This window comes from Manis javanica, chromosome 8, assembly GCF_040802235.1.
Source record: "Manis javanica isolate MJ-LG chromosome 8, MJ_LKY, whole genome shotgun sequence".
In the NCBI taxonomy this organism is placed as follows: domain Eukaryota; kingdom Metazoa; phylum Chordata; class Mammalia; order Pholidota; family Manidae; genus Manis; species Manis javanica.
The window spans coordinates 116,270,562-116,295,262 of NC_133163.1; the positions used below are offsets into that span (position 1 = coordinate 116,270,562).

The 24,701-nt window shown below is 36.1% G+C and overlaps 1 protein-coding gene across 14 annotated transcripts in view; it reads left to right on the plus strand.

The window, feature by feature from the left end:
* MAP2K5 (mitogen-activated protein kinase kinase 5) overlaps window positions 1–24,701 on the plus strand; it is a 248,612-nt gene that overhangs the window by 84,114 nt on the left and 139,797 nt on the right. For all 14 annotated transcript variants that reach the window (XM_073212061.1, XM_073212064.1, XM_073212062.1 and 11 more), the window contains exons 10-12: window positions 4,443–4,511; window positions 4,604–4,685; window positions 23,089–23,150. In XM_073212061.1, the coding sequence (XP_073068162.1) occupies window positions 4,443–4,511; window positions 4,604–4,685; window positions 23,089–23,150 (213 nt within the window). The remainder of the gene's footprint in view (window positions 1–4,442; window positions 4,512–4,603; window positions 4,686–23,088; window positions 23,151–24,701) is intronic.

Here is a 24,701-nt window from a genome sequence, read left to right on the forward strand (position 1 = left end):
AAATTTTGTTCTTTTGTTGTTCAGTTTATTCATTCTTTTTTTAAAGTAGCATCTTCAAAGCAGATTCAGTTCATATACAGAATATCCCATAGTGTTCTTTGTATGGACCATTGCTCTCACCCAGAGTATTTCTTAGCTTTTTTTATGTTAAAGGGTGAAATGAAAGGTTAAGAGTTAGAAGTGCATTTGATCTTTTCCTGACCCTCTCCTGACTTTTGTGTGACTTCAAGCATGTCACTTGAACCTTTCAGTGACCTCAACTGTAAAATGGAGCTTCCTGGTGTCACAGAAAGATTGTGAAGAGCAGCAAATCACAGTCCTTGTCTAAACAGAATCACCTGCAGGGCTCTGACGCCTGCATAGAATAATGAGGGGAATTTAATTTCCCAAGCAAGTGATCAGTTGGGCCCACACTTTGAATGTCTGTGGGAGCAATTATAGAACAGTCCTTGAAAAATTTGTTACTTTTCTCTTTCTATACTTCTCAATGTAATTTTTTAGACAAAAAATACCCCCATGTTGTAATGTTTACCTTTTCAGACTTCAGAGATTGGAAAACATCCCCTTAGATATTTTAGAAAGCATGTTGAATTTTGGAAAAAATAGAAGTACCTTGAATTTTTAATTTATACCACTGAATTTAGAAAAATTTCTGCTTCAAAGAGAATATTTTGAAAATGATGCTGAACATAGGTTCATGGTAACTATTTTATAATAATTGTAGGTAACTCATGAAATGTGTTTCTAACTAGCTTTTTGCGGGGCAGTATTGTAGGTAAACAAGACAGTTGCAAACAAGTAGAGCAGAAAACAAATAAAAATATTATGAGTCATCATGCAGATAGAACCATTTTATACCTATTCTGTAAAATCTTTCAAAGAGTAGACCTTAATAGGTCTCCTAGTTTTTTTATTTCCTAATTGGGAAAAATCCATCTAACAGGCTATTTCTTAGCATTGTGTGTAGCATGTGCTGATTATCATTCTTTGACGCTTTGCGTTTCTGCTGCTTTTAAACTAGCATTTAAATGGACCATTTGATTAATCATTTGTATACTGACTGTAATCCTCCCACATTTCCTTTCTGAGTTGTACATACTGTAAAAGACAATTATGTCGCCACAGATTAAATAAGTGAATTAAAACAGAATAGTGGCTTAATTTGACCTGTGATTTTGCTCTCCTTCCCTTTAGTGGAGCGTGTGCCACTCCAGCAAATAAATGAAGTCATCCATGACAGCTTGTGATGAATTGCCGTATTTATACTGTATATTTTAATAGCCTCACACTAATTTAAATTGAGCACAGAGTAAATTATAATTCAGTCACTTGACTGCTTATATTTAACTTGACAGCCTATCCTTATTTGTCCTGGAGGGGTAGTGGAGAGCAGTGGAAACACACTCGGGTATTTTAGTTTCTCACTTAACCCTTTCTCCATGAAATGCTTCATGTTCAAGTTCTCTCCAGTATGTAAAACTTAACCCTTCCTAAGGAGAAAAGAAAATAATAGTGAAGACTCGGGAGTCGATACTTTCCTTGTACCTCAGAAAGAAAATTCGTTTTTGCCATGCTCTTTTCCATTGCTTTCACATAAGGAATTGGACTTAAGTTTAGCAGCTTAAAAGCTCTCTCACAGGAATGCCCAGGGGAAGGAGAATTAACCTTCCACCTTGAGCACCAAGTCTCCCAGAAAATAGAAGAGCATTTCAGTATACTTATTTTAAGGTGGATTTTACTTTCCCTCTCAAGGCCCCAGAAATTACTATATTCACTTTTGCACCATTATAGCAATGGCCAGTATTCTGGACTATAGCAAATACCAAGAATGATGAAGACCTGTTAGAATGCAATGGATTGGCTCCACAAATATGGTATTATTTGCTGCATTTTAGGTCAGTGTGGCACTTCTATTTTGGCATTTATGTCTTTGGTTTTAAATTCCATTTTAGAAATCAAGTAATTTTCTTCCTTCCCATCCAGAAACAGCTTCTTATTTAGAGAACTATGGTTGTAAGAAACACCTTACTTAAATCCCACATCATTTAACCAGTACCACTCTGAGTAAGACTCTGTACTGGGTGCAGGGGAAGTGGGTGGGAGAAAGATGCACAGGACTCAGTGTTTGCCCTTGAGAGGCTTCTAACTTATTCTTTAGGCTTCTGGGTTCTTTTTTGGATATGAGGCATGAATGCTAAGGTGAATGTGATAAGGAGAAATGTTAAGGGACAGAACTAAATGCTGATGGAGGGCTCTGGGGCTGGCTTCATGGACATGGTAGCACATTCAAGCTGGGTCTAAAAGATAGAAAAGGTTTTGTGATTAGTGACTGGGGCAGAGTGCGGAAGCACGCCCCAGTCAGAGGGAATAACAGGAGCAGAGGCTGGAAGTGGGGGAGAGCACAGGACGTGTAGAGACAGGCAAAAATCTGGTTTCACGTGAGAATTGGGTTTGTGGTGGGGTGTAGTGGGAGAAGGAGTTAGAGTAACAAGTTGGAGCTAGATTGTGGAAGAATCCTTTGAATGTCACGGACGAGTTTTTTTTGTTTTTGTTTTTGTTTCTTTATGCTAGGCCACGGACCAATTAAAGTTCATGATACAGGGCATGATATATTTACTGCCAGTAATTTGGTGTTAATTGCAAGGTGTCTGCTAGCCATGTGGAATCATGTCATTTCTAGATCAGGGGCTTAGAGATGCAGTATGTGTCAGTAGTCATACTAAGCACTGATAAATGGCATTTTTGAAACCTTAAATAAGTGGTTCTTAACCTTACTGTGGGTTAGAAATCATCTGCGGGGTTTCAAAAAGATGAGAAAATATGGGCCCAATCCCAGTGATTCTGTTTCCGTTATTCTGGGATAAAGGTCTGTGCATCAAGGTTTGTGTAAATGCTCCTATGTATTACACGCAAGTACCTTTATATAAAGGTAATCATAATGGGAAGCCAGGGGGTGTCGAGAACCACTGCTTTAAGGTAAATAATAACTTCATTCCCTTTAGCAAAGTTTTTTAGGGTGAGAGATTCCCTGTATTTGACATAGTGGTGTGAATAGCTCTAATATTTTATGACATATAATTGAAATTCCACCAGATGAATTAATTTTGTTGCTAAGTTTTATACAGGAACAAAAATGTAAGTGAATATTGTTGCCAAATGACTGCTGAGTGGAAGAAATATCTGAATGTTTCTTGGCAGTATTACACTTGCAATCTTGTTTAGTGAGAGCTTTTATAAATAACCCTAAAGTAAACTTTTGCTAGAAACTGGCTGTGCCTTTTTTCCTCACTTTCCCCTTCCCCAAATGAATGTCAGTGCTATAAAATGTGTGTTTTAGAATTGTTCTCTTCTTTCCTTGCTTGGTCAGCAGTTTGCAGTTCATAATTTGTATCTTTTTTCTTCAGTATAATTATATATATTCTTTAGTTGTAATACGAAATGTAGTTCATTATTGGGGGGAGTATGATTACACTGTCAAGGTAATCCTGAATGTTAAATTTTTATCTAGAAATGTCTAGCATCAGAAACTCTGCCACAAATCTTCAAAACTGTCTTCCAACTATTTTATCCTTATCACTCTTTTTAAAGTAAAAACAATTTACCTTGAAATGGCTTCACTGAAATGCTGAGCAAAATTTGAACACTTGATGATCTTTCTTAAAAAATAAGTGCTTGAAATAGAGTTTATTCTAGGTTATGTTTATAAATAAACTATTTTACATTACTATGTTAGGAATCTGACTCAGTGGTTGCTATTTGAAGGAAAACCATAAACCATCAGGACATCTTGAAAATGTATGTTCCTGGGAGTCCAGGGGACGCCTGACATACCAGGCTGCATGGCTTCTCAGAACCGTGGTGTTCTCCTCTAAAAGGAGGGAATTAGGTGAAATAATTTCTGAAGTTCATTCAAGCTCCAACATTTTGTAACAGTATTAGCAAAGAAATATTACCCAAATGGAAGAGCATGAAAGACATGTTTTTAAAACCCCTTCCTTCTCTCATAGCTAAAAATCCTACTTTGAATGTCATTTTTACTCATCAACCTCTCTGCTTTTATCGCCTAGCGTCTTGAATTACAAGACAATTCTTTTTTAATGGTTTCAGGGTCACTCCTGTCTTCCTCTTCTGAAAATAACCAGTGTGGCCAAAATAGGGGGTATAAATTAAGGGTGTTATAACTTAACTGACTTTTAAAGCCATTAATACTGACCTTTGAGACCTGGTTTTTTCTTGGTCCCATCAATCACTTCTGTACCACCTCCCCCAATACAAAGGGTTAGACAGATGTGGATACAGTTTGTATGACTGGGGGGAAGTTTCGAGAGGAGAAAGGGGGAATTAAAAGAAGAAACCTTATTTAATTTTTATATTGCATAGTAAGTATAGCTATATCTAATTTTAAGGCAAATAATGTGTGAATGTTTCTTTTCTATATTTAGGTCATACTACTAGATATCACACTGGAACTTCAGAAGCAAATTATGTCTGAATTGGAAATTCTTTACAAGGTAATTTTTTCTCAGTCATTTCTCCTTATAAAGTATCCCAATGGTATTGGCTTGCAGGTTTTTTGACTATTTTTGTCCTTTTTTTGTTACAGTGTGATTCATCATATATCATAGGGTTTTATGGTGCATTTTTTGTAGAAAACAGGATTTCAATATGTACAGAATTCATGGATGGTGAGTTTTCCCTTTTGTACTTTAAAATGATTTGATAAGAGTGCTTTAAAACCTGGTTCTGATATAGATGTCAAGTAGAACTAAAAATAATTAAAATACACTAATAATTACCTCTTTTATATTCTATCATCTTAGTGTTAGGGGTTCCTGGTGTTAAATATTTGCTGGCTGAGCTATAATTTCAAGAATGTAATTTCATTTACTTTTATTGAAAATTTAAATAGAACAGATTAAGTGCTAGTCTAATCGGTGGTTTGATATTTTATTCTTCCAAACAGTCTGTCTTTACTTGCAAAACAGATGTTCTGTTCTTTTAATGTTTCAATAGCCAAAACAGATTTTCTTTTAAACGAATCTATTAACCCAGTGTCCTGTGTCTTTTAGAAAGAAATCAGTTCTTAATTGCAAGATAAAAAGTTGTTTTTCAACACAGCTGTTTAGCCAAGATGTGTTTAGTTTTCTTTGACTCTAGCCCTTTCCTTTTCATTCATTTCTATTTTGGTCACTCTTTCTCGATCTGAGTATTATGGCAAATGCATATTTCTTGGTACCCTATCAGTGAAATTTTGTCATCATTGAAATTTACCTATTTTACATATTCATGTTTTCCAATGTCTAGCCATTTAAACTCAACATTTTTTTTATACACATACTCATTTTGGGGATACTTCGAAAATGACTAAAGCTCTGCCCCAGAAGACTTTTTAATAAAACAACATTTGTACCTTGATATACTATAATAGTGTGTTATAATATGGTTTTAATTAGTTATAGTAGATGTCAAGAATTAAAAGTCTTAAAACCATATGGGTAGTATGACAATTACTATTCAAGGAGACTAGTAAAAGTGGGTTCATAGAGCCAATACATATTATTTTATGACTTTTCATCATTCTTTTTTGACATCCTCAATTTTTTAGTTACATTAAAAATTTTATTTATTGAGATGGCATATTCATAATATTCACCCTTTCAATGTGTACAATTCAGTATTTTTTCATATATTCGCAAAGTTGTGCAACCACTACCACTAATTGTAAAACATTTTTATCACCTCACAAACTCTGTGCCCGTTAGAAGTCACTCTCTGCTTGATCTTCCCCCTAACAACCGCTGATCCACTTTCTGTGTCTGTGGACTTCACTATTTGGGATACTGCTTACAAATGGAATCATATATGGTCACTCCGTCTAGCTTCTTTCACTTAGTATAATCTTCTCAATGTTCATCCATATTGTGGATTGTATTAGTACTTCATTCCTTCTTATGACTAATTACCAATTGTATAGATATTACACATTTTACTCTTTCATCAGTTGATGGACATTTGAGATGTTTCTACTTTGGGGCTATTATGAATGATACTGCTCTATGTTTGCATACAAATTATTTTTGTGGATGTGTTTTTCAGTTCTCTGAATATATATCTAGGAGTGAGATAGCTGGGTCACATGATAATTCTGTATTTAACCTTTTTGAGGACCTGCTGAATTGTTCCATTCCATTTTATACCAGTTTTCATTCATAGCTACAATGTATGAGAGTTTCAGTTTTTACACATCTTTGCCAACACTTGTTACTGTGTCTTTTTTATCATAGTCTGGTGGGTATGAAGTGGTTCTCATTTCAGTTTTGATTTAGATCTCCTAATGATAATGATGTTGACCATCTTTTCATCTGCTTATTGGCCATTTTTATATCTTCTTTGGAGAAATGTGTATTAAAGTTATTCTGTCTATTTTTTACATGGGTTATTTGTATGTTGTTAGGTTGAGTTTTTTTTTATATATTCTGTATCCTAGGTTCCACCAGATGTAGAATTTGCAAATATTTTCTCTCATTCTGTGGGCTATCTTTTCACTTTCCTGATAGTGTCCTTTAAAGCACCAAAGTTTTTAAATTTGATGAAGCCCAATTCATCTATTTTTTCTTTGGCTGCTTTTGCTTTAGATGTCATAATTAAGAAACTATTGTTTAATCCACAGTCATGAAAATTTACACCTATTTCCTTCTAAGAGTTTTATAATTTTCAGCCTTACATTTAAATCTTTGCTCCATTTTGAGTTAATTTTTGTATATGGTGTTAGAGAGAGTCCAGATTCATTCTTTTGCAAGTGGTTATCCAGTTGTCCCAGCACCATTTGTTAAAGATATTATTCTTTTCCAATGCATTTCCTTGGGACTTTTGTCAAAAAGGACCATCAAATATAATTCAGGACTCTTAGTTCTATGTCTCTTCTTGTGGCAGTACCATACTGTACTTGCTTACTTTTACTTAATTATTCTAGATGATTGTAGCTTTATACTAAGTTTTGAAATTGACAAGTGTGATTACTCAAACTTTATTCTTTTTCAAGATTGTTTTGGACGTTCTGGATTCCTTGCATTTCCGTATGAATTTTAGAATCAGTTTGTCAATTTCTGCAAAAAACAACTGGGATTTTGGTACAGATTGCATTGGATTTGTAGATCCATTTAGGGAATACTGCCATTGTAACAATAGTAAGTCTACTTCATGAAAACAGGATGTCTTTCCAATTATTTAGTTCCTCTTTAATTTTTTTCAGTGATATAGTTTTCAGAATTCAAGTTTTGCAATTCTTTTGTTAAATTCATTCCTAAGTATTTTACTTTTTTGGTGCTGTTGTAAATTGAACTCAATTTCTATTTTTTGATTATTCATTGCTAGTATATGGAAATATAAATGATTTTCATGTACTAATTTTGTATGCTACTACCTTGCTAATAAGCTCATTTCTTAACTCTAATAGGTTTTTGTACATGCCTTAGGGTTTTCTATGTTAGAGATCATATCATCTGCAAGAAGTTTTACTTCTTACTTTCCAATCTGGATGCCTTATATTTCTTTTTCTTGCTTAAATACCATCACTAGAACCTTCAGTCCAGTGTTGAATAGAAGTGGTGAGCAGACATTTTCCTTTTGCTCTAATCTTAGAAGGAAAGCTCTCAGTCTTTCACCATTAAGTTTAATATAGCTGCAGGTTTTTGAAAATGTCCTTTATCAGGTTATAGAAGTTCCTTTCTCTTCCAAATTTGTTGAGTATTTTTGTCGTGAAACAGCATTAGATCTTGTCACATATTTTCTCTGTTTCTTTTGAAAGGATCATGTGTATTTTGTCCTCCATAATATGATGTATTGCATTAATTGATTTTTGTATGTTGAACAAATCTTGTATTCCTGGGATAATTCCACTTGGTGGTGATATATAATCCTTTTTATATGTCGCTAGATTCAGTTTGCTAGTATTTTGTTGAACATTTTTGCATCCATGTTCTTAATACATATTGGTCTATAGTTTTTTTATTTTTTATTTTTTATTAAGGTATGATTGATATACACTCTTATGAAGGTTTCACATGAAAAAACAATGTGGTTACTACATTTACCCATATTATCAAGTCCCCACTCATACCCCAATGCAGTCACTGTCCATCAGTGCAGCAAGATGCCACAGATTCACTATGTGCCTTCTCTGTGCTACACTGTTCTCCCCGTGATCCCCCACACCATGTGTACTAAACATAATACCCCTCAGTTCCCTTCTCCCTCCCTCCCCACCCTCCCTCCCACACCCCTCCCCTTTGGTAACCATTAGTTCATTCTTAAGAAGTCTCTGAGTCTGCTGCCATTTTGTTCCTTCAGTTTTGCTTCATTGTTATACTCCACAAATGAGGGAAATCATTTGGCATTTGTCTTTCCCTGCCTGGCTTATTTCACTGAGCATAATGTCCTCCAGCTCCATCCATGTTGTTGCAAATGGTGGGATTTGTTTCTTTTCTTATGGCTGAATAATATTCCATTGTGTATGTACCACATCTTCTTTATCCATTCATCTACTGATGTACACTTAGGTTGCTTCCATATCTTGGCTATTGTAAAAAGTGCTGCAATAAACATAGGGGTGCATATGTCTTTTTCAATCTGAGAAGTTGTGTTCTTTGGGTAAATTCCAAGGAGTGGGATTCTCAGATCAAATGGTATTTCTATTTTTAGTTTTTTGACAAACCTCTATACTGCTTTCCACAATGGTTGAACAAGCTTACATTCCCACCAGCAGTGTAGGAGGGTTCCCCTTTCTTCACATCCTCGCCAGCATTTGTTGCTCTTAGTCTTTACAGTGCTGGCCATCCTTACTGGTGTGAGGTGATATCTCATTGTGGTTTTTTTTAAATTTGCATTTCCCTGATGATTAGTGATGTGGAGCATCTTTTCATATGTCTGTTGGTAATCTGAATTTCTTCTTTGAAGAACTGTCTCTTCATATCCTCTGCCCATTTGTTATTTGCCTTTTGGGTGTTGAGGTGTGTAAGTTCTTAATATATTTTGGATGTTAACCCCTTGTCAGATAGGTCATTTACAAATATATTCTCCCATACTGTAGGATGACTTTTTGTTCTGTTGATGCTGTCCTTTGCCGTACAGAAACTTTTTAATTTGATGTAGTCCCATGAGTTCATTTTTGCTTTGTTTCCCTTGCTCAAGGAGATGCATTCAGGAAGAAGTTGCTCATGCTTATATTCAGGAGATGTTTGCTTATGTTGTCTCCTAGAGTTGTATGGTTTCATGACCTACATTCAAGTCTTTGATCCATTTCAAGTTTACTTTTGTTATTGGGGTTAAACAATAATCCAGTTTCACTCTCTTGCATGTAGCTGTACAGTTTTGCCAACACCAACTGTTGAAGAGGCTGTCATGGCTCCTTTATCATATATTAATTGACCATATATGGTTGGGTTTATGTCAGGGCTCTCTAGTCTGTTCCATTGGTCTATGGGTCTGTTCTTATGCCAGTACCAAATTGTCTTGATTACTGTGTCTTTGTAGTAGAGCTTGAACTTGGGGAGCATAATCCCCCCAGCTTTATTCTTCCTTCTCAGGATTGCTTTGGCTATTCGAGATCTTTTGTGGTTCCATATGAATTTTAGGACGATTTTCTCTACTTTGTTGAAGAATGCTATTTGCATTTTGATAGGAACTGCATTGAATCTATAGATTGCTTTAGGCAGGATGGCCATTTTGACCATATTAATTCTTCCTATCCATTAGCATGGGGTGTGTTTCCATTTATTGGTATCTTCTTTAATTTCTCTCATAAGTGTCTTGTAGTTTTCAGAGTATAGGTCTTTCACTTCCTTGGTTAGGTTTATTCCTAGGTATTTTATTCTTTTTGATGCAGCTGTGAATGGAATTGTTTTCCTGATTTCTCTCTCTGCTGGTTCATTGTTAGTGTATAGGAATGTCACAGATTTCTGTGTATTAATTTTGTATCCTGCAACTTTGCTGAATTCAGATATTAGATCTAGTAGTTTTGGAGTGGATTCTTTAGGGTTTTCTATGTACAATATCATGTCATCTGCAAACAGGGACAGTTTAACTTCTTTCTTGCCAATCTGGATGCCTTTTATTTCTTTGTGTTGTCTGATTGCCGTGGCTAGGACCTCCAGTACTATGTTGAATAAAAGTGGGGAAAGTGGGCATCCTTGTCTTGTTCCTGATCTTAAAGGAAAAGCTTTCAGCTTCTCACTGTTAGGTATAATGTTGGCTGTGAGTTTGTCTTACATGGCCTTTATTATGTTGAAATACTTGCCCTCTATACCCATTTTGTTGAGAGTTTTTATCATGAATGGATGTTGAATTTTGTCGAATGCTTTTTCAGCATCTATGGGGATGATCATGTGGTTTTTGTCCTTCTTTTTGTTGATGTGGTGGATGATGTTGATGGATTTTTGGATGTTGTACCATCCTTGCATCCCTGGAATAAATCCTACTTGATCGTGATGGATGATCTTTTTGATGTATTTTTGAGTTCGGTTTGCTAATATTTTGTTGAGTATTTTTGCATCTATGTTGATCAGGGATATTGGTCTGTAATTTTCTTTTTTTGTGGTGTCTTTGCCTGGTTTTGGTATTAGAGTGATGCTGTCCTTATAGAATGAGTTTGGAAGTATTCCCTCTTCTTCTACTCTTTAGAAAACTTTAAGGAGGATGGGCATTAGGTCTTCACTAAATGTTTGATAAAATTCATTGGTGAATCTGTCTGGTCCAGGAGTTTTGTTTTTAGGTAGTTTTTGATTACCGATTCACTTTCATTGCTGATAATTGGTCTGTTCAGATTTTCTGTTTCCTCCTTGGTCAGCCTTGGAAGATTGTGTTTTTGTACAAAGTCGTCCATTTCTTCTAGGTTATCCAGTTTGTTAGCATATAATTTTTCATAGTATTCTCTAATAATTCTTTGTATTTCTGTGGTGTCTGTAATGATTTTTCCTTTCTCATTTCTGATTCTGTTTATGTATGTAGACTGTTTTTTTCTTGATTAAGTCTGGCTAGGGATTTATCTATTTTGTTTATTTTCTCAAAAAACCAGCTCTTGCTTTCATTGATTCTTTCTATTGTTTTATTCTTCTCAATTTTATTTATTTCTGCTCTAATCTTTATTATGTCCCTCTTTTTACTGAGTTTGGGCCTCATTTGTTCTTTTTCATTAATTTTGAGTTTAGACTCCTTATATTGGCATTGTTCTTCTTTCCTGAGGTAGGCCTGTATTGCAATATACTTTTCTCTTAGCACAGTGTTCGCTGTGCCCCACAGATTTTGAGGTGTTGAATTATTGTTGTTATTTGTCTCCATATATTGCTTGATCTCTGTTTTTATTTGGTCATTGATCCATTGGTTATTTAGAAGCATGTTGTGAAGCCTCCATGTGTTTGTGGGATTTTTCATGTTCTTTGGTAATTTATTTCTAGTTTCATACCTTTGTGGTCTGAGAAACTGGTTGGTATAATTTCAATCTCTTTGAATTTACTAAAGCTCTTTTTGTGGCCTAGTATGTGATCTGTTCTTGAAAATGTTCCATGGGCACTTGAGAAGAATATGTATTCTGATGCTTTTGGGTGTAGAGTTCTGTAGATGTCTGTTAGGTCCATCTGTTCTAATGTGTTGTTCAGTGCTTCTGTGTCTTTGCTTATTTTCTGTCTGGTTGATCTGTCCTTCAGAATGAGTGGAGTGTTGAAGTCTCCTAGAATGAATGCACTGCATTCTATTTCCCTTTTAATTCAGTTAGTATTTGTTTCACATATGTAGGTGCTCCTGTGTTGGGAGCATAGTATTTATAATGGTTATATCTTCTTGTTGGATTGACCCCTTTATTATTATGTAATGTCCTTCTTCATCTCTTCTGACTTTCTTTGTTTTGAAGTCTATTTTGTCTGATACTAGTACTGCAACTCCTGCTTTTTTCTCTCTATTAGTTGCATGAAATGTCTTTTTCCATCCCTTCACTTTTAGTCTGTCTGTGTCTTTGGGTTTAAAGTGAGTCTCTTGTAGGCAGCATATAGATGGGTCTTGTTTTATTATCCATTCAGTGACTCTATGTCTTTTCTATGTCTTTTGATTGGTGCATTCAATCCATTTCCATTTAGGGTGATTATCGATAGGCATGTACTTATTGCCATTGTAGACTTTAGATTCGTGGTTACCAAAGGTTCAAGGTTAACTTCCTTACTATCTAATAGTCTAAATTAACTCACTTGATATGCTAATACAAACGTAATCCAAAGGTTATTTTCTTTTTCTCCTCCTTTTCTTCCTCCTCCATTCTTTATATATTAGGTATTATACTCTGTACTCATTGTCTATCCCTTGATTGACTTTGGGGATAGTTAATTTAATTTTGCATTTGCTTAGTAATAAGCTGTTCTACTTTCTTTACCGTGGTCTTATTACCTCTGGTCACAGCTATTAATCCTTAGGAATACGTCCATCTATAGCAGTCCCTCCAAAATAGATTGTAGAGATGGTTTGTGGGAGGTAAATTCTCTCAGCTTTTGCTTTTCTGGAAATTGTTTAATCCCTCCTTCAAATTTAAATGATAGTCTTGCCGGATAAAGTAATATAGTTTTCTTTTCTTGTAATGTCATTGTCTGGCTTTGGTATCAGAATAACTGTGCCCTCAAAGAATGAGTTGGAAAGTGTTCCCTCCTCTTTCACCTTTTGGAAGAGTTTGTGAAAGATTGATATTAATTTTTCTTGAAACATTTGGTAGAATTCACCATTGAAGACACCTGTTCCTAGGATTTTCTTTGTGAGGAGTTTTCATGATCAAGTGCCATCTTGCCTCCCATCAGAAGTCCAAGCACTTCTGCCCACTGCATCTTTCTATCACAGTTGCCAAGGAAAACACAATGCAGTAAAGCACTGGATTGAACAATACTTGAGTCACATAAAAAAGGAGACCAAGCCAGACCAGCTTTAGTGATGGGTGTCAGTTCCCTGGCCAGCAGCAGGTCCTTCATGGAAGCCTATGCAGGTCAGTTGGGCTGCACATACACCTCTTACACTGCAGCAATAGGATCCTCCTTGGAGACAGAAATGCTGAAAGCTGGGAGCATATCTGAGGACCACTGACTCATATGCTTAAACACTGAGCCTGAAGCAGGGAAAGATATTCCAGAGCAAGGAGATAAGCCCAGCACAGCCTATGTGGGTTCTTTATCTCTTGGTAAATAAATATTTCAGGCCCAAGGTTCATTCTTAAGTGGCCAAGCAGTGTTTGAAGGACTGTGTACATAAAACCATCTTTCTCAACAGTTTTTTTTAACTGTGGTATTATACATATATAACTTTCCATATTAACCCTTTTTAAGTGTACAGCTCATCAGCATTAAGTACATTCACATTGCTGTGCAACCACCACCACTATCTGTATCCAATACTCTTTTTTGTCTTGCAAAACTGAAACTCTATACCCATTCAACAATTACTTCCCATTGTCTCCTATCCCCAAACCTGGGCAACCAACATTTGTCTTTCTATCTGTATGAATTGGAATATTCTAGATACCTCATTTAAGTTGAATTAATAGTATTTCTCGTTTGAGCACTGGCATTTTCACTTTGCATGATATGTCCTCAGGGTTCATCCATGTTGTAGCGCGTGTCAGAATTATCTTCCTTTTTAAGGTGAATAATGTTTGTGAGTAGTTTTTTGCTTACCAATATCTTTACTAATTTTAGATGGTTATAGGTTTATTCAGAATTTCTGTTTCTTCTTGAGTCAGTTTTAATAGTTTGTGGCTTTCTAGAAACTTGTCCATTCTGATGTTAGGTGCATATCGGTTTATGATTGCTACATCTTCTTGATGGATTGACTCTTTTATCACTATAAAATGTGTTTTTCTACAGTCCCAATATTGGTCTAAAAGTCTGTTGTCTCTGACATTAGTAGAGTCATTCCAGCTTCCTGTTGATTACTATATGCTTGTTACATTTTTCCCATTGTTTACTTTCAGCCTTTTTGAGTCTTCAAATCTGAAGTGCATCTTTTGTAAAGAACCTATAGTTGAGTCATTTTTTAATCCACTCTGCCCATTTCTTTTAATTAGAGTCTTTAATTCATGTATATTTAATGTAATTACTAACAAGGTAGGATTTATATTTGCTAATTTAATACTTGCTTTCTATAAGTATTATGTCTTTTATGTCCTCCTATTGCTCCATTACTGCTTTCTTTTATGATAGATATTTTCTGATCTACTGTTTAAATTCTCTATGGTTTCTTTTACAATGTTTTTTGAGTTATATTCTTGGTTTTCCTAGAGATTACAATTAACATCTTAATTTGGGACAGCTTAGTTCAGATTAATACCAACTTCTTTTCAATAGTGTACAAAAATTGTTTTCCTGTATAGCTCCATTCCTATGCCTTAGTTTGAGATGTTATTGTCATGTAAGTTACATCCTTATATGTTGTGTGCTCATCAACACAGATTTATTATTGCATTATGCAGTTATTTTTTAAATCAGATAGGAGGGAAAGAATTACAAACAAAAAATGCATTTATCCTGTCTTTTATATTTACCTATTCTGTAAGTTTTACCCATATTCTTTATTTCTTCATGTGAAATTGAATTATTCTCTAGTAACTTCAATCTGAAGGACTCTTTTATTTCTTGAAGGGTAGGTCATCTAGTGCCTCAGTTTTTGTTCATTTGAAAATGTCTTAATTTCTCCGTCATTTTTTGTAGGATAGTTTTACTGGATATAGAATTTTGGGGGACAGTCTTTTTCTGTCAGCTGTTTGGATATGCCATCCTGTTCCCTCTAATCTTAATGGTTTCTGATGAATAGTCAACAGTTAATCTTTTTGAGAGTTCCTTATAATAGATGTCTCACTTTTCTTGCTGCTTTCAAGATTTTCTTTGGTCTTTGTGGACAATTTCATAATGTGTCTAGGTGTGGGTTACTTTGAATTTATTCTTCTTGAAGTTTATTAAGCTTCTTGGATGTGTAGATTAATGGTTTCATAAAATTTGGGAAATGTTTGGCCATTATTTCTTCAAATATTCTTTCAGCCTCTTTCCTTCTCTCTTTTACTTCTCCCATTATGCATGTGTTGGTGTGCTTGGTAGTGTCTTACAGGTCTCTGAGAATCTGTTCATTTTTCTTTGTTCTCTTTTCCTTCTATTTGTCAGACTGGATAATCTCAATTAAACTCTCTTCACATTCCCTGATTCTTCTGCTTGCACAAATATGCGAATATGTGCTGGTGAATTTTTCATTTCAGTTGTCCTTTGCAGCCCCAGAATTTCTTTATAAAAATGTATGTGTGCGTGTGTGTGTGTGTGTGTGTGTGTGTGTGTATCAGTGGGTAGATAATATATAATTTGTCTCTTTATTGATATTCTTTCTTTGGAGAGACATCATCCTGATGCCTTAGTTCCTTGCTCATGGTTTCCTTTAATACATGGATGTATTTAAAATAACTAATTAAAGCTTTTTTTCAGTGAGTCTAACATCTGAGCTTTTTAAGGGACAATTTCTATTGATTGGCTTTTATTCCTGTATATGGTCCATAACTTTATTGTTTCTTTACCTGTCTCATTTTTTGTTGTTGAAAACTGGACATTTTAAATTATTTAATGTGTTAACTTAGGAAATCAGATGCTCCCTCATCCCCAGGGTTTGTTATTGTTTTATGCTTGTTTGGTGACTTCCCTGAACTATTTTGAAATGTTCATGTCTTCAGTGTACAGTCACTGAAGCCTCCTGTCAGTTAGCTTACTAGTCAGCTCATAATTGGACAGATATTTCCTTACATACCCGGAACTAATAAGTCTCCCATTCTTTGCTGAGGGGCACTGTGTGTTTGCAGCTCAGCCAGGCAGCTGATAACTGCCTTGGTCTTTGCTTCCTGCATGTACAGAGCCTTATATTCAGCCCAGGTAGCTGCTTAAAGCCTCTTTGGGGCCTTCCTGAGCATGCATGCAGTGTTGTACAGGCACGTATTTTAGACTCCCAAGAACATGTCAGAGCTTTTCAAAGCCTCTGTGAACATCGTATTCTCCAGCTTTTCTTTTTCAGTATTTTCGGTTATCCTATTCTTTACTCTATTATCCACTGCTGCAGTCAGTCACAAAGTTAATCAATTGCCTCTAACTGTTTTCAGTGAATGCTGCTAAGGAAAAGGTTTTTTTGTACTAGGCAACTTCCAAGTCAGGTTGAATAAAGACAGCATTGCAAGTGGGGTCTTCCAAGGAACCACCAAACAGGTCAAAAATGAAACTTTTCTACGAAAGTGGATTTGAGAGAGCACTGGCTCAGTCCCGCCTGCCGGGTGTCTCTCAGGCTTCTGGTGTCCACCGGGAATGCAGGCTGCTGGTTTCCAGAGGCGCAGTGGAACTGGGGAGGATGGGAGTGGGAATAGGGCAACTTAAAATGTCACAAAGCTTACTGTTCTTGACAAGTTTCAGACATTGTCTTGAATAAATAATTTTGGGTTACTGCAATCCTGTGACTAATTTCCAGAGTTCTGAAAAAGTGATTTTGACAATTTTTGCCTGTTTCTACATTGCTTTTGTGGAGAAGAGAATTTTCAGAGGTCTTTAGTATGCCATTTTTACTGATGTCACCTTCTAGTTATATTTTTAATACTTTTAATCCTTACCTTAAAATATTCATTTTACAGCCTATATTTAGCTCTCTTTTTTGAGACCCCTCACCTTCTAGACTTGAGCTGCCTAAATCCTTCTTTGGCCGCCACTTGGCTGCTTCTGTATTGTCTTGCCAATGTGTTTCAGCCCCGGGTGAGGTCACTATGAATTCAGTGAGACCGAGGAATGACAATGGAAGATTCTTGGAGTGAAAGTGTTGATACCCAACTTTATTCCCATGGTGGTGCGTCAATCACTAGAATGCCGTCCACTCCGAGGGAGTCTGCATGCAGCAAGCCGGTCTCTGCCTCTGGGCCTCTCTGCCCCTGCAGCCGTCTCAGCCTCTATCCTTGGCTCTGCCTCCACTCCAGTCTCTGCTCTCCTGCAGCCATGCCACCGTGTCACCCAGAGCAGTGGGCGGAACTCTTTATATAGAGTCAACAAGAACGTATTGCCCACATGTAGAGTGAGCCAGCCAACCAGGGCCTGGTGAGAATACTGGCCACAGGAGCCTTCACTTTATGCACACCTTTACTCTTTGTTAACTGGTCCCAGAACAGTGAGATTTCCCACTTCTTAAGTTTTGTTCTCCCCTTTCCATCTTCTCTGTTATTTCTCACATCAGTTATTCTAAAATTTTATTGCCGTCCCTCAGCTCTGACCTACTTCTTTCTTAATCAAAGATAGCATAGACATCAAGTATGAGCTCTCACAATCCCTTGCTCTCCACCTATAGCTTAACCTCAGTTCATCCACCTAATACACCTTTCACCTGAAGAGCTGATGAAGGGCAATCCCTCCACATGTGCATCCACTTGATTGAGTTTTCTCCCTCAGTCACTCTCTCCCATAAGGACCTTCACTCTCTCTGTAATAGAGCAAAATGTACCAAAAAATAGAGAGACCAAAAACGATGTACCACCCTCTATCATTCCTACTTTCCCTTCCCCATTACAGTTAAACTTCTTGACAACTTTCTCCCAACCCTACTACTGTTCCTTTAATGTAGATTCTTATTATCTATTTTAATTTCATATTAGTTATTTATTTCCAAATACTTATTGCACACTTTCTTACAGTGTTCTAAACCTGGGAATACAACAGAGAACAAGTCTTAATCCTGTCATTATGGGGCTTAAATTCTAGAAGGAGAAACAGGAAGAAACATACAATACACTCTCAGAGAGGGATATATCTAGTTAGAATATAAAGCAGGGTAAATGATAACAAACAGAGGAGCTGCTAGATTGGGTGGTCAGGGATAGCTGTTTTTATGGAGTGTCATTCTTAGGCAGAGTCCTCAGTGCCAATGAGCCAGCTCAGGGACGGTCATGGGGAAGATCTTGGAAGCAGAAGGATTACCAAGTGTAAGTGCGCCAAGGTGGGAGCAGGCTCGCCATTGGAAGGATTCACGTACAAGAGTGATGTGATACGCCTTCTTTTTAGGACCAAACTACATCACTCAGAACACCCAAATATAGAAGAGGCTAAGGGGACTTAACTGAAATTTTTGCTTGTGGCTCCAGATTTCAATTTTGTTAGTATTAATAATAATCATGGTCATTTTAAGTAAAATATCGTAATAGATATGGCAATAATGTTGCTTCTCATTCATTTGTTATATATTTCTGTTTATCCTTCATGCAAGATACTGCTTTATGTTTTAGCCCTGTATTTTGTAAGCACAGACCTTACCAGTGAGTCCTTTTGGTTTCGTTACATGAAGATGATAGTCCTAATTCATCAAACAGAAACGCGTAGTTGTTTGGCAGCTGAGAAGGACTCTTTGCTAATCTAGTAACACTCTTCCTCCTGGTTCCCGTGGTGGACAGTGACATGCACCAGAATGACTAGCTAAGGATGATCTGAGGACAGAGAACACAGGGAAGTGACAGGTCACAGAGAGCAAACCAGTGCCCTTGGAATCATGAGCAAAATGTTCAAACCAACTGTGCTACAGATACATGAGTTTCTCAATTCCTTGAATACCAACATCTCAGATAAGGTTACTCTCTCTGACTATGTGTCACAGTAATAAGACGCAGTGCAACTTTTTAAAGTGTAAAAAGTTCACACATGATTCTCGAGCTATGAGATGTTATGGGGAAAACACTTAGATCTTTGCAGTTCTGAAGTTTAGAGGCTCAAATCCTGCCTGAGCTCTATAATCAATTGACTCATGGCTGTGGCTGAAACACTCACCTCTCTGGCACTCAGTGTGCTCCACCTGTCAAATAAACTCATTGGACTAATCTTTAATGTCCCTCCAGCATGAATATTTAATGATTTGATGAGTCTTAAGAAATGCCTTCTGAGCACAGGCCTCTAAGATAGAAATGATAGTGAAACTCAGTAAAAATTAAACTGAAAATCCTCTGCCATTTTTAGCCTGATACGAATTATTGAATTGCACACAGAGAACTCAACAGGATTAATAGGAACTCTTTGGTTCTGAGTGGATCTGCCACATCATTTTTTTGCCTCAGACAGTTATCTGTAACAGTTTTGTCAAGGACAGGATGAATCTGTAACAGCACAAAGCCAGCTATGTGAAGATTTACCCATATGGGTGGCAAAGGAGAGGGGCATATAACTGAGATTAAGTGGATTATTTATAAAAACAAGTGAACTGCCTCAAAACAGGATTCTTTTTTGGCTTGTTTTACCCATAATGGTAGTAATGACATCTTTGCCTTTTTGAGTTAGCTTGTTGACTGTTGTCCATTTAGCTAATTAAGCCCTGATTTATATCCTTTGTAAAAATAAATCTTAGAACTTCTTACTAGTACATGTGAATGAGTTTGTACCGCCTGGTTTTGAACCACTGAAGCTGCTCATTTCATGAGGAATTGCCCAATAAATTGCATTTTGTCTGGATTCTAAATCCCAACATGTAAAGCTTGAGCTTCTTGGGATTGTTCATCCTTTAGTTGCCAGTTCATCTGAAAGATCTATGAGAACATGAAACGTTTTTTCTACCATATTTTTGCTTTTATCGTTTTGACAATAAAAGTGCTGTTTTAGTGAATAAGGAGGGTTCAGCTCATCGCAGAAGTATCTTTTTTTCATTATCTTTCTGGTAGTATCCAGAGCTAGAGCATAACACTTAGTCACAATGTGGTTTTCCAGCTTCTAATCAGAATCTGGAAGCTATAAGCCAAAGTTACCTGAAGAAGTGATCATTTTTCTGCTTTAAAAAGGATGAATACTAACGCCAATAGCTTTATATTTATGTCACATGTATAATACTTCTTTTACAGGGAAAAATATTTTTTCTCTGATACTCAGCTTTAGGAAAACTTGGCACATAAAAATATTCATATTTGCAAAACATCTGCATTTTAAAAGAGTAACTGTACCACATTAATATCTTACGAGGCACTTATAAATCATCCAGTAGTAAAGTGGTTAAATATGAATTTTTTCCTCTAATAAACAAATGATTTCTTCAATATCCTGGCTAATTTTTGTAGAACTGGAAGACTGTCATGTTAACTTGACTCAAAGGGAGCTTATTGCCTATTGCTTAATAGTTCTCACATAAGCATATTAATACAAATAAAGTAGTGGTTCTTTGCATATCTTCCTGAAATTCTTATTTTACTTGCATGAGATTAAAAATTTAACAAGTATACCCAAATTTCTACTTCCAAATAAATGAATATTGGTTCTTTTAAAATAGTTACCTAGGAAAGTTGTGCAATTGTTTCAGTGACGTTACTGTTGCACCAAATGGTCTGCCTGGCTTTCTTGGGAACTGCCTCTAGAGGAACTATACCTGTCTGGTGAAATGCATGGTGGTTTTAATTCATTTATTTATTTATCCGACAGTTACTTATTGAGTATCTACTATCTGCTAGTTGTACTAATTCCTGAGTTGATGAAAATTAAAGACAAACAATATAGCCCCTGCCTTTATTATGTTCACGGTCAGTTGGTTTTGATTTTTTGAAATTGCCAAAAGCTGAATTTGGTAAAGGTGAAGGCTGTTAGTGAGTAAATTTTAGTGAAAGATGTTATGACTTAAGGAGGTTATTTGTTTTTTTTTTTACCCCATGAAGTGGCTTTCAAGGTGGTATCAAAGAGAATTTCCCCCCATCCCCAAAAAGCATTTTGAATTAAGATAGTATCTTTGAAATAGATTGATTGCTTGCCTTGGTACCTAATTTGCAGGGTAATATTCATTTAGATAGATATTAACATTGCTATTTTACTTTATTAGTTTTTTTTTTGAGAGGGCATCTCTCATATTTATTGATCATATGGTTGTTAACAGCAATAAAATTCTATATAGGGGACTCAATGCACAATCATTAATCAACCCCAAGCTTAATTCTCAACAGTCTCTAATCTTCTGAAGCATAACGAACAAGTTTTTACATGGTAAACAAGTTCTTATATAGTGAGTAAGTTATATGGTGAACAGTGCAAAGGCAGTCATCACAGAAACTTTTGGTTTGATCACGCATCATGAACTATAAACAATCAGGTCAAATATGATTATTCGTTTGATTTTTATACTTGATTTATATGTGAATCCCACATTTCTCCTTTATTATTATTATTATTTTTAATAAAATGCTGAAGTGGTAGGTAGATGCAAGATAAAGGTAGAAAACATAGTTTAGTGCTGTAAGAGGGCAAATGTAGATGATCAGGTGTGTGCCTGTAGACTAAGTATTAATCCAAGCCAGACAAGGGCAGCAAGACATCCACGGATGCAGAAGATTTCTCTAAAAACAGGGAGGGTGAGGTTCTAAGCCTCACCTCTGTTGATCCCCAATTTCTCACCTGATGGCCCCCCTGTGAGTGTGCCTGTCTTAGGTTGTTCCTCCCTTGAGGAATCTTACCCGTCTCTGGCTAACCAGTCATCTTCCGGGGCCATACAGGGAAATGTAAGGTTGGTAAGTGAGAGAGAAGCAATATTGTTTGAAAAGGTTAGCTTTTTACTTCTTTGCAGATTTATGCCCTGTGGCTTCTATGCCCAGCATTTGTCTCGAGATATCTTTACCACTTGGAAGAATTATGATACTCGGTAATTTCGATATGAGGCATGAATTCTACTTAAGGGTTGTAATTAGGAAGGAAGAAGAAAAGCTATAGAAGTAGCAGACGGAAGAAAACATGGGAAGATTGATTATTTCTTTGACATATCTTCTTGTAGTATAACATAAGCATGTATAGGTTTTAAACTACTAATTAAATTGCATGTACACATTAACATAATAGGAATACAACTACATAACCAAAGCAGACCTACAATTACCAGCCATCTCCAGTGAAACCAAGAAAACCAGTTAGGCACCCTAGGCATTTGTGAAAACTTATCAATGATATGATGGATATTGTCTAAGTGAATTTTAATATTTTGAGAAAAATCAGACAAATTAAAACAACACATTCCTGGGAACTGTTCACATCCCATATGTTCTTTTAACAGTAGATAGTCTATAGTCGCAAGATTTTGGAGCGCTGCAACTTGCACTTCTCCTAATTCTTGGTTGAGTTCCAACAGTATAGATCCAGTCAAATTTGTTGTTTTCCTGTATGCACAGGCCAGCTTAGATATCTCTTTCTTCATTCCAATTGCAAGTCCAGGAACCGGTGGGATGAATGCAGCTACAACTGTAACAGTGCCAGGATCTTTGTTGAAGTTTTTTGATCATCATCTTCTGGAATGACTCTTCCAGACAATGTTGATGTTGGAAGTTCTTCTTCATATCATATCTTAATTCATTTTCTGGGTAGCCAAATTAGGCTTTGATCCTCTGTATAAACACAGACAAACCCTTTGCCCACCCTTTGATATGCCCTTTATACCATTGTGAAGAACTTATTGGAGATCACCACACAGGAACTGCTTTTTTTTTTGATATCATTAATCTACAATTACATGAAGAATATTATGTTTACTAGGCTCTCCCCTATACCAGGTCCCCCCCCACAAACCCCTTTACAGTCACTGTCCATCAGCATAGCAAAATGTTGTAACTTTATTAGTTTTTAATGTATAATTTGGAGCTTTTATTTACCAGCTATTGTTTGGTTGATGTGAAGATTCAAAGATAGGGTCCTGGGTTTACATTTGAAAAAATTGTTACACAAGGTAGATACCTAAATGTGATTGACCTATTGATGTTTGGTTTTGTGTATGTATTTAAGTTTACATAAAGTACAGATTCCTAGCCTGCCAGTGCCTAGTTTTCTTTTCTTCAGTTTTTACATATATGTGATTATACAGTTGGGAATGAAATAGAGGTATCTGGCTATGCTTCTTCTGGAATTATGATTATGTCATAAATAAAATTGGACTAAAAAACAGTTTTACCCTAGAAATCCAATACATAATGGAAAAAAAGAAAAATACATTCTCATGATGAATGCACAGAGGAGGGGGCCCAGTGCACTGATCTAGTAGTTTCACTGCAGTGACACGACATGTTTGTCTCTCCAGGGGGATCTTTGGATGTATATAGAAAGATTCCAGAGAATGTTCTTGGAAGAATTGCAGTAGCGGTGAGTATATGACTTCAACCTTTTGAAATCTGAGTGATCTAATCTTTCTAGTCAAATCTTATTCTCCTTATAACAGTATGTTTTTTCTTTTTCTTCAACCCCTATTGACTGCCAGGCCCTTCTCGTCTCTCTTTTCTTACCATTTTTGTCCTTTCTTCTTTTCATAGACCAACCCTCAGTAGCAACGTGGTCCCCTCAGGCTTATGGCATCCCTCAGGCTTATGGGTGCTCTAACCCACTCTAGTTTCATGTGTTTGGAGGGACCTCCATGTTCTTGTTAACCAGTAAAAGTTCCACGTTGAACAAAAAGCAAACTGTTTGGGAGGTATTTTGTAGTTATAGCTATATGATTAGGAAATACTTATAAAGTCTAAATTATTAAAATAAAACTGTAAGAAATACTACTTTATTCTTAAGGATTTTTGCAGACTTTTTGTATTCTTGGTTGGTTTTTAATTTTTTCAGCAACTTTACCTAGGAATTTATTCCCTTTGTGATTAAAAGCAGTTTTCCTACTTTATGTATTCACAAATAAACTGATGAAATGTATCAACTAAATTAACATGACAACTAAATTAACATAAGCTCCAGATCTCAAATTTGGAATAATGTTGGCTAAACAGTGTCTAAGAGAAGTCATGGGGTGGTGTAATAGTAAACAGTTGCTAAACTAAAGGCACGCTGATAACTTAAGCAATTTAATGCAGAACAAAGTGATTATATCATGTACCATTTAATTAAATGGCTGATTTTCACATTCATTATACATCAAACTGACAGCTCAAATCCTTTTATCCAACATGGACACTTATTTAGTTGTAGTTCATTATAATTCACAGCTTTCCTTTTCTCTTTCTAATTATTAGTGTGAACTGCCCAGGGTGATGAGAACTTTCCTTTCTGATGCTATTGCTGCTAAGTAGCTTCTAATCTCCATGTTTAGGTAGATTAGTTTAGTATGAAATTTGAGTATTTAAATCACTATTTTAGATGAAAATAAAAATGTTTCATTTCCTCTTTTAATCTCAGGGGGGAATGAATGCTTTGTGGCTTTTGGCAGTTCTTGGCTCTAAAGTTTAATAACACGTATAATAAAGGGCGAAAAAAGGCAAGGATACCAATTGAAAAAAGAAAAAAGTATATGAGTTCTATATACTCAATTATCTATTGAACTTGGCTAAAATAGGAATCTTTCTTTAGTAGAGAAGCGTGTTCCTCCTGGACTTCATAAATCTTATCTCTGTCTTGTGTAGGGCATCCGCACAAGGCCACTGGTCTGTTGGAGTAGGAAGCCTGTGGAGGAAGTGTGGAATCAGCAAAAAAGACAAATAATAATCCAGCTTCAAACACAGGGCTTACCTGTTGGGTAATTGGAAATATGACAAAAATTATTTTAGTGAAAGGGCGTTTAAAATAACTGCTAGCCCAAACTATTGTTTACATTTGCCCTTACATTTTTAAAAGTTGTGTGGTTTTTTTCCTAAATGTGCCCAATTTCTCCAGCTTTTATGGCTCAAGTCATAGCAATGAAAACTGCCTGTGGCCAGAGTA